Source organism: Bactrocera latifrons, unplaced genomic scaffold, assembly GCF_001853355.1.
Source record: "Bactrocera latifrons isolate USDA-ARS-PBARC rearing strain unplaced genomic scaffold, ASM185335v1 scaffold_100, whole genome shotgun sequence".
NCBI classification, from domain to species: Eukaryota; Metazoa; Arthropoda; class Insecta; order Diptera; family Tephritidae; genus Bactrocera; species Bactrocera latifrons.
In genome coordinates this window covers 787,229-798,487 of record NW_017534409.1, presented here as the reverse complement: position 1 = coordinate 798,487, position 11,259 = coordinate 787,229, and the positions used below count along the sequence as shown (strand labels likewise).

At 38.0% G+C, this 11,259-nt stretch overlaps 1 protein-coding gene across 1 annotated transcript; it reads left to right on the top strand.

The window, feature by feature from the left end:
- Positions 1–1,155: 1,155 nt before the first annotated feature.
- LOC108967233 (venom carboxylesterase-6) lies at positions 1,156–3,282 on the top strand. Its single transcript, XM_018930532.1, has 6 exons — positions 1,156–2,057; positions 2,123–2,336; positions 2,391–2,572; positions 2,634–2,772; positions 2,834–2,966; positions 3,029–3,282. Exons 1-6 carry the CDS (start codon positions 1,170–1,172, stop codon positions 3,228–3,230), a joined length of 1,758 nt encoding a protein of 585 aa, XP_018786077.1. The 5' UTR covers positions 1,156–1,169; the 3' UTR covers positions 3,231–3,282.
- Positions 3,283–11,259: the final 7,977 nt, after the last annotated feature.

Below are 11,259 nucleotides of genomic sequence, written 5' to 3'. Positions count from 1 at the left end.
ATAATATTCAGAATTAATTGTTTTATCAGTTGGCAAGTAATCCACAAAAATCCGAACAAGCAGGTTCACACCACACTTTAGCCTCTTGTTTTGATTCAGGATCATGGTGATAGACCCAAGTCTCATCCCTAGTGATGAATCAATGCACCAATCCACTTTGTCCATTTTAAAACGCTCCAAATGTTGCTGAGAACATAAGTATATGTAATATTTTGTGGAAAATCGTAAGCAGTAAAAAACTCAAGTTAGATTTTTTTTTGATGATCACTGTTCATTTTAGGTGACGATATGAACAATATTTTCCATTTTTGAGACTAAGCTTTACTGAACTACTGAACTTAATTTTGACATTGTTAACTTCAACATAGTTATTATAGTAGGGGCTTCGAAGTAACATAAATTTCAGTCTGATCTTGGTGTATTCTAAGCTTCCCAATGGATGTCATTGAATCACTAAATTAACAGAGAATTGCAGAATTTCTGTTCTTGAATGAAAACTCTTATCTTTCTAGTAAATATCTTTGAGCCTTCGAAGTTGTCCGTTCGTATTTCAATCAAATGAGCAGTCTAAAATTCCAATACCAAATTAAATATATGTATTACACCAAGATAAAGTGCAGATTTACAGAATATGTCACTAAGTAAAAGGAAAACGAAGTCCATGTGTTGATAAAATGCCAGAAGAAAGTTTCTAAAACAATTATCTACAGTTAATAGGATTAATTCAATGCTCTTCCAATTCCAACGTTGTGCAACATATGAAAACTAAACTAGAAATTGTTCAATATCTTCTGAACTTAATTCCAAATTGCAAATGTGTTCGGTTGACCCGGTTAATGGCGATTTCATTAATTCAACAAAAATCGTACGTGACTCGTCTTCCGGCATACAACGGCCAACATTACTAACAACTGGCCTTACCACATTCGCCGCAGAAAGTGCGCTGTGCCATTAGAACACTCCCCATCGCGCCGAACGCATGCGTGTGGCCAACGGTCAACATTCTCTGGATGGTGCAGATCATTTGTAAAACTTCACCCACGCAATTGGCAATGATAATCAATTTTGAATGTGCAACAAAATTAAATGCCCACCAGCGGTTGCACCTATAAAAGGGGCACGCTGCCACGGATGGGACTCAGTTTTGTGGAACTTTCCAAAGTGTTGCAATGTGGAACTTACTTTGCCAGCGCAGTTTGTCCGCATGCGGTGCATTGCTCACAGTGCTGGCGCTTGCAACTGGCGCCAATGGTGAAGATAACAACACAGCAGAGGGACTCGATCGAGAGCTATCCGACATGGTGCTCACCACAGCGTTGGGTAAAATACGTGGCACCCTATTGCCCTCACAAATCGGTCGTAATTTTTATGCATTTCGTGGCATACCCTACGCCAAGCCGCCGGTGGGTGCTTTGCGCTTCAAACCGCCCGAGCCAGTAGATCAGTGGTTTGACATTTTCGATGCGACTTTCGATGGTCCGCGTTGTCCACAGCCCGGCCTCTACAGCGACGATGTTTCGGAGGATTGCTTGCGTGTAAATATCTATACACGTGATTTGCCCACAGAACACGAACCGAATGTGAAGAAGCCGGTTATTGTATTTATACATCCGGGCGGTTTTTATGCGCTCTCCGGACAAAGTAAAAACTTCGCCGGTCCACAATATTTTATGGATCGTAATATTTTACTAGTTACATTCAACTATCGTCTGGGTTCGCTTGGCTTCATGAGCACCGGCACTGAGGAGGCGTTGGGCAATATGGGTCTGAAGGACCAGGTGATGCTACTGCGTTGGGTAAAATTACATATATCACGTTTTGGCGGTGATCCCAACTCTGTAACCCTACTGGGCTATGGTGCTGGTGCTATAAGTATTACACTGCATATGGTTTCGCCGATGTCCAAGAATCTTTTTCATAAAGCAATCGTTATGAGTGGTGCAGTAACGGGACAGTGGCCATTACCGGTCGAACAGTTGAACTTGGCTGTACGTCAAGCGGCCTTGTTGCATTGCACCACCGAAAATTTAACGGATATGATGAGTTGTTTGAATTCAGTACGTGAGCTGATTGTTATTCAAAACCCCCATACAAAAAAGGCCAATAAATTTTACATTTCTAGAAACACTATCTGGAGTATGCCAACACTTTGCCGCATATGTTCGAGTTCGGACGAAACAATCCGTTGATATTATGGAAGCCTGTTATCGAACCAGATTATGGTCAGGAACGCTTTCTCACAGAGGATCCAGTTAGATCTTATCAGAATGGCAATTTCATGAAAATACCCATCATAACCGGCATGACAAAAGATGAGTTCGCTGGGCAGGCAATATGTGTGTAGGTTTTAAAGCAATTATCGTTTAATTTATTTCCATTATCTTTTTTAGCAATTCTTGAGAGCCCGCGTCTCCTGAAGACCTTAGCACATAATTTTGAGCAAATAGCACCGATTTGTTTTCTATACAGCGCTAACAGTCCTCGTTCGCAGAATATTAGTATGGAGTTGAAGAACTCTTATTTTGGCAGAGAGTCCTTAGAGTACGCCGGCACACTACAACCAATGGTGGAGGTTCGTGCGATTGAGTTTATGCGAATTATTCAGTTCTCTTGAAAAAAAAATTCCACTGCAGCTTTTCTCTGATGCTTTAACGGGTTTCGGCGTCCATCGCTTTGTACATTTGGCGGCACGTTCGACTAAAGTCTATTACTATCGCTTCAGTTTTCAGGGCCAACGCAGCCATATTTACTACCCAACTAATAAACCCTATGGTATGCCCACAAGCAGCAAATTTGAAGATGTTATATAATACATTCCTCTCTTTCTTTGTAGGTGTTGTGCATCACGATGATCTAATGTATTTATTTGTGGAACCCTCTGTTAGCCGCATGTTCACTGAGGACGATAGAGAATATCAAATTGTCGATAAGCTAACGAGAATGTTCACAGCATTCGCTTATAAAGGGTGTGTTAGTATGTGTTACATAGCCTTTCTATTTAAATAACAAATTGCTTATTTTTCAATAGCGATCCCAACAAGCAGAGTGACGAAAAATTGCGTGATATACGTTGGCGTGCTTTCAGCTTCAAGCGTCAGCACTATTTGGATATTGGCGAGGAAATTGTACTGCGCGAGGGTCTGAATACGCAACGCTATGAGGTGTGGAAACGTTTATTTCCCTTGAATTGGAAACGCCAGAGCAAACATGATCTATTGGATTATGAGTAGAGTGTTTCTTGTTGCTTAACTGACTTTGCAATAAATTTGATTTCAACGAGAAGAAACGGTGTAACTTAATAATTTAGAAGTATGCTGTGAGCTAGTATGAACAAACCATCTCTTTTAAAGGTGTTCGATATTTTTAAATTAACAAGTAAGGAAGGGCTAAGTTCGGGTGTCACCGAACATTTTATACTCTCGCATCAAATACCGTATTTGTGTAAAGTTGTATTCCGCTATCATCATTGTTTCCTAATGTATATATTATACAGAGAAGGCATCAGATGGAATTCAAAATAGCGTTATATTGGAAGAAGGCGTGGTTGTGAACCGATTTCACCCATATTTCGTACACCGAATTTCATTGAAATCGGTCGAGTAGTTCCTGAGATATGGTTTTTGGTTCATAAGTGGGCGACGCCACGCCTATTTTCAATTTTTAAAGAAAGTCTGGGTGCAGCTTCTTTCTTATATTTCTTCTGTAAAATTCCGTTAATGTTTTTTGTTAGTCGGTTAACGCACTTTTAGTGATTTTGAACATAACCTTTGTATGGGAGGTGGGCGGGGTGAAACAACCCTGTAGAGTTTGGTTGACATAGCTTTAGTAGTTTCCGAGATATATACAAAAATATTAGTAAGGGGCGGGGCCACGCTCACTTTGCGATCCTTTGTGCCAAATTTCACTTTAATATATTTATTTATGGCTTAGTTATGACATTTTATATGTTTTCGGTTTTCGCCATTTTGTGGGCGTGGCAGTGGGCCGATTTTGCTCATCTTCGAACTTAACCTCTTATGAAGCCAAGAAATACGTGTACCAAGTTTCATCATGATATCTCAATTTTTACTCAAGTTACAGCTTGCACGGACAGACGGACATCCGGTTTTCAACTCTACTCGTCACCCTGATCACTTTGGTATATATAACCCTATATCTGACTTTTTTAGTTTTAGGACTTACAAACAACCGTTATGTGAACAAAACTATAATACTCTCTTTAGCAACTTTGTTGCGAGAGTATAAAAAAGTAAAGTATTGGGGGGAGACTACCAGGTTTCTAATACTCTTTAGGGTCAACAATAAAATTGTGTATTTAATATTGATCATCTAAGAAGTTTCGTTCGATGGAGTAATTGAAGAGAAACGAAGTTATGTGGTAACTGAATCACTAAGGTTGCGGTTTCATGCAAATTTCATTAACTAGGCAAAGGGATCTCTAGATTTTATTATTCAATTCAAGATAAACGAAATGCATTTGCGTATGTGTAAGAGAACATATTAATGGATAGTTGCAACGTAAGTGATGCCATTTTGTATGAACAGGGGTTAAAGTGTGTTCGATTCGCTACTCACTAACGCTTGACAAAACGAGTACAGCTAACTCCTCATATAAATGTACATAAATTGCATTCTCTCGCGTAATTAATTTGCAATACTTACCAGCTCCTTTAAATAGCATTTAATTAAACTCTTGTATAGCCAGTCAAGTGTCAATGATATCGAATTACTATCCATATAATAGGAACGTGTACATGTTTTTAAATGCCTTATTAAGCAGCCAATCTGCATATATATTTATATAAGCAAATTTGTAACATACCGGTACATTGTTGGTATGCAAATAACGAGACAGAATTTTACAATAATCAACCATAAATTTTGCAAGGTGTTGAATAACGCTCGTTTATCTATGAGTTCAAGCCATGCCAAACTCAACAATAACATTAAAACCGTCAACGAACGGCGACAATAAACTATGAGCCAATTAAAAAGTGTGAAGCCACGAATAACGGTAATATCCACTAATTTTTCAAAGTGACAAGCATACATTAATAGTGGACGCCAAGCGGTGAATAAAAATGCAAATTACTTAAGGCAAATATTCTACATTTACATAGGTACTTATATACAGTATAGACACATCTGTATGTAATTATGTAAGTACGCCGTGTTTTTTATGGTGTTCACACTTGTTAGTGGCACATGCCAACGTGACACGCAAATAAACACACCCACATTTGTAAAGATTCGAATTAACCTTAGGGTACCTTTGTGGCAAGGCGCCAAAATCGGTTCAAATAATTTAAATACAACCTAAGCCGCGCCTTCCTGCATCTCTAATACCCTTTTATTGAAACTACAATCGCGTTCATAGCATGGCCCACAACAGTATGATTAAATGCCAAGACATTTGTTATGATAACGGTGCATTGCCAGCGGCAAAATGGCAATCAGGTTACGGAATGCATAGCGAAACGAAGCCGACAAGTAATTAGCTAACGAAATGCGACATTAAAACAGTCAATTAATTAGTGGTTTTGCAGCGACTCGGTTGTAAGGTTAATTAGGTGTTGAAACTGCAAGTGAAGGTATGTCGTCGATATATGGTAATATCGATTTTTATTGATACCGCTATAAAAGTTAAAAGTAAACTGGTGCGTAATTACATGTCTTTAGTGAAACATAACAATTAATCAATTGTTTAATTCGCTCACAAGTTCTAATACCATTTATGTACCCAATAAAAAAATAATATCACTGTGCAGATCTTTAATAATTAGACAGAGCATCGTAACAACTCATAAAGCTTTTTATTTTTATTTTGATAAATCGATATTTTAAATTGAAGTATATCCGACAAATTGAAGACTTATAGAAATGCCAACCTCAGCTCCACCTGCCGAGTTTTACGGTAGTTTAGATATACTACTATGAGCAAAAACCGGTAAGACATAGCTCATAATTTTAAAGTTTTCAATTTATTCTTCAAAATCTATATCGTCCCCTCCAATACACTTGTGGCAAAATTTTTTCCAATCATCGAAACAGTTTTGAAAGTAAATATCTGTCTTCAATTGACTCAAAACGGTTTCCCTGAAACGATAGCTTGAGTTTTTTGAAGAGCCAGAAGTCACACGGAGCCAAATCAGGCGACTACGGCGGTACGATATAGATTGAAGATTTGTCGAAAAACTCACTTGGTACAAAAACCAAGAGTTGTTGTCCATAATTCCGTCCTCTTTTTACAAATAGCTTCGCACAAACGACGCATAACAATCAAATGGTATTTATTGTTGACAGTAACTGCGGTCTAAAGAAATGCGGAATGCGACACACCTCGACAATCGAAAAAATCGTGAGCATATCCTTGATATTTGACCTGCTTTGAAGTGGTTTTTTCGGCTTCAGCTCACCTTTGCCACTATATTCACCCAATGTATCATCTGCTTCCGGATCGTAAGCAAAGATCCAAGACATCGCCAGTAATAATATGTCTTATAAGAACCTCTAACGATTGTGTGAAAATAAATGAGCTCTCTTCATATAATGGTTCGATTAAAAACGCGATAAACCAATAATATAAATACGCTTTGACGGCCAGCAAGGATTAGCTGTGTGTTTGATAGGATTGGAAGGGAATCATCCACTATGAGCTGCTCCCATATGGCCAAACGCTTAATTCTACCAGGAGGTTTTATCGCATCCACCCTATAGCCCGGACATAGCGCCAAGTGATTACCATCTGTTCCTGTAAATGGCAAATGCACTTGCTGGTATAAAGTTGAACTTAAAAAGGCTTGAGAAAAGTGGCTGTCCGAGTTCTTCGCAAATAAGGAGGAGGGCTTCTACGAGGGGGGTATTATGAAGTTTCCGCCTAGCTGGAAACAAATTATCGAACGAAACAGTGTATATTTGAACACTGGTTTCAACCGGATTAACAATTTCTTTATCCCCCATATATTGAATAGAAAATGTTTCGAACTTCCAGTTGACTTTACACCGCTTATGTGAACAAAAATTGAGTGAAAACTTGCCCAAGACCTCATAAAACTTACAAACTTTTACACCTGAAAATATTTCCCTGCCTTTGATCCTGCCAAGTTGCGAGTGTATCAAATATTCGGTATTATCTAAGACTTTATAACTGTTATGCCATTTGGTAAAATTAGACCAGGACTATAAGACTAACAAAAAATGGCCTAGATGCTTTAATACACATATTTATAACAAGCATGTCAATGCTTAATTAAATTTTCCTCGGCTGAGACGATCGTCAGTACCTTCAGCAAATAACTCAATGAACGCACGGTGCGTTCACCCATGAAGCTTTTTTTTATTTTCGAAAATCGAGAAAAGCGAGCCAAATCTGGCGAAAACGGTGACTCTGGTTTCATGTCTGGCCAAAAGCTACAAGCCACGCTAATTAAAAAAAAATGATGAACATCACCATCACCTAATTTTTGATCGACTTTTACGTGGTTTTTTCGGTTTCGGATCATTTTAGAAGCACTTTTTGGTAGATTTTCGAGCAGTTTCGGCGACATATTAAAAAAAACAGGCTTCGTCTTGCATTTGTATCGAGTCGGGTTGCGTCCGAGTCAAATTTGATCAAATGGTATGTTATATATTTACAAGTTTTTTATAATTTGAAAAAAAAAATAAATAAATAAAGGGCCCTCAATTGCAGAATTTTCAAAAAAACTAAAAATCTGAAGACATTTTCCCCTTTTTCAAATTACTACAAAAAATCTACCGCACATTGCTCCAACAGTTCATCAAACTGCGCAGACTATGACTTCTTTACCTTAACCATTAAATTACGAATATGTTGCACGCAATCTGCCATCTTCGCAAGCGTCGGCACAACATTGTCAGCTTCAACGACTAAGTATGGCTGCCATGACGTCACTGAAAATTAATTAATTCCTTCCGAACGTGCGCTATTGACAATGCCGAAGTGATTGCCGTTGGTGGCATGCCGCGAGCAAACTGGCAAACAAGGCGAGCATTGCTGCATACACACATACATATGTACATACTTACATGCATATGCATAATAGTTGTTGCATAGCAGCGCTTATCTTGTTTCCTCTCTGTCGATATTTAAACCTTTTTCTCTTTGTTATTGTAAATTTTATTGTTTGTTGTTGCCTTTTTCGCCGCTGCCCAAATGCCGACTAGGCGGCGACGCAACATTTTCCGTTGTTGCCCACTTTTGGTGACTTGGCTATGGCAATGTGACGACAGCAACGTGAAAATAACAACATACGTTATAACAACAACATTTGCTAACTCACAACGCTTTGTTGCTGCACGGTGGCGGCATATTTGAGCTCTGCACATTTGCCAAATGACTTGTCGCCACTGTTGCTGCCACCGCCGCTGCTGCCATTGTTACATTGCATTGACCATCGTGGCAGTTCTTGTGCTTGTTGCTATTGTTGTTTGGTTGTTTAATTGCATTTGCGGTGCCATATTAGTGTGCGCGCAGCACTTAGCTGTCAGCAACAATTGCCTGCTCTGCTCACGAACTTGCTGCTACCACCACACCACCACTAACACCGTTGGCGCACCAGCGGTCGGCTGCTGGTTGGCAGCGCCACATGTTTGCGCTTTGTTGTTTTTGCTTGTCGAGATAATTGCGCTCTGATTGTGCCTTTGTGCCTACAACTATATATCACACACATATTTTACTGACATGTCTGTGTGTGTGTGCGTGTGTTTGTGCCGGTTTGTAACTGTTTATTGTCGGCATTTGCCATTGACGCTTTGACGCTGTGTTTGTTGCTTTTACAGAGCTTGCGCTTGCGATATTTGACAACTGAATAGGGTTTTGAATTTTTTCGCTCATTGGCAAATTATTGAGCATTGACAGCGCATTTAATTGTTGCAAGCATTTGCCATGTGCCATTGTTACTAAACTAGTCATCAGATACTAGTGTAGTCTGGCATGCGGTGGCAATGTGAGAATTTTGCTGCAACAATTTGTATACAAATACACACATCAAGTCAAAGTGTAGCCACTTACAAGTGGTTAATGCCGTGTAAATGTGGCATTTCAGTTTCGTCCATTTCGGTGATGTGGGCGCATATTCTTTTTTGGAAATGCTGCTGACGCAAATTTTAGCATGCATATGAATATATACATATATTAGTAGGGTGGGTCAATAAAAACCGCATATTTTTTCGGTGTTCCGCCTTACAGTTCTCATTTATAAGCTCTGAACGGGGTATATTAAGTTGGCTATGAAGTTTGTAATACCCCGAAGAAACCATCGGAGAGCATATAAAATATTTGTATAAGAAAAAAAAGCATACGAAAATTGTAATTAAATTTCCTGGGTGAATGATATTTCAAAAAATATATATCGCTTAGTCGTTTTTAATAAATGTATCAAATATCTATAAACCAGTTTATTTTCAGCAGCTGCTTAAGCCAGTATACCTCAGTAGTGCGTTGCGATTTTTACAATCGAGAAAGAATTTGTCTTAAATTTTGTATTTCTAACCGAATTTCGTGGTCGGAATTGTTGCGAATACTGAAAAAGTCTTACGATGATTCAGTTTTATCAAAAACATAAGCCTACAAGTCATACAAAAGCTTCAAAAACGGTCGAGAGATCGTTGAAGACGCGCCTCATTCTATACCACCTCCGAACTCTTCAAGAATGAAAATGAAAATATTGAAATGGTGTAGGATAGGTGCTTGAAAATCGTCAGACAAGTGTTACAAAGATGGCAAGAGAGCTCGACATTTCTAGCGAGACTGTTCGAACGATGTTGGTGGACATCGTGGATATGAAAAGCGTTCTTGCTCGACTCGTCCCGATAAAGTTGACTTTTTCCAATAAGAGTACCGTAAACTGGTCTCTTTGAATATCCTTGATTATGCGAATTCCAATCACACATTCATTATAACTGCAGATGAAACATGGGTGTAGAGAGTTTGACATGCAAAAAAGTCAAAATCATCGGAATAGAGGGAAAAAACAAGCCAAAAGTAACGTTAAAGCCGTTGAAAAATCAAGATGATACTCTTTTGTTTTCGATATTCGTTATTTGGTGTATCATAAATTTGCTCCAGAGGGACAGATGGTCAATACGGAATTCTATTTGGACGTATTGAGGCATGAGAACAACTGTCGAAAATGACCGGAACTGTGGAGAAACAATTGATGGATTTTTCACGATGATAATGCACAATCACATAGAGACACGATTGTGACTGAATTAAAGCCAAAAACACAATAAATACCATCGACCGTATGTTTTTTCTTGCGTTTCGGTGACGCAAGAAATGAACATTAGCAAAAATTCGGTGTTAAGTTGGTTAGGTCTGTATGATTTTTCCGCATTCCAATGAAATAAATTAATTTGTATTTTATGTTGAAAAATTAAAGTAAATAAAATAAATAAAACACCTGAATACTCAGTTTTCCGTTTTGTAAAATTTTAAGAAATATTTAATACTTTACAAAAAAATTCTATCTGCATCAAATAAGGTGTGGGTAGCTTTGTATAGTATATACCTAAAACTCATAGTACGACTTAAGTACCCTATGCTCATGGTCTTGAATTGCACTTACAAATATCCATCAAGTTCGTTTCTTAAGTCTTTTGTAGTTGTTAAGACAATTTTGAAATTTTGGGGAAAATTAAGGTTGTGCAGTGAAGGGAATGAATTTTGAAATTCCGAGTGTTCAAATATCATTGAACATGCTTACTTATCAGCAAAGCCAAAATACTATTGAAAATAAATATCTATTTTTAAATATATTGAATATACATACGTATGTATATACATAAACATACTCTTGCAATGCGCACCAAATAATAATAAAAATGCATGGGTAAAGACAAGTCATAAATTTACAGATCAGGTAGTGTGCAATACATATAAACATATACACATACACATATATTTAGTTATTTAAGAGAGTTTTCTAAAATAGTATATAAGCAATGAAAGTATCAAATAAAAATTAGAATGAATATATTCTCCTCGATATAAGACTTTTCATTTCCCCCCACCAGTGGTAAGGATTGACAAAATCTTTTTTTGAGGTCAATGTTTGATGATGCAAACCAAACACCGAGTATTGAGCAGTTTCTTGAAAAAAAATAACGTGACAATGATCCTTTTGTTTAAATTTTGTCGATTTCAATGAACTCTCTGTTTACTTTATGAGATCATCTAGCCTTTCATTTACAGGTGGCCAAGTCTAAAGTACTTGCATATTAATGAGTCAGTGAACT

Coding starts and splice junctions, on each gene's coding strand:
- LOC108967233 (XM_018930532.1), top strand. CDS start 1,170: ATGTGGAACTTACTTTGCCAGCGCAGTTTGTCCGCATGCGGTGCATTG. Junction 2,058..2,122: donor TGATGAGTTGTTTGAATTCA/GTACGTGAGCTG, acceptor TTACATTTCTAG/AAACACTATCTGGAGTATGC. Junction 2,967..3,028: donor ACAGCATTCGCTTATAAAGG/GTGTGTTAGTAT, acceptor ATTTTTCAATAG/CGATCCCAACAAGCAGAGTG.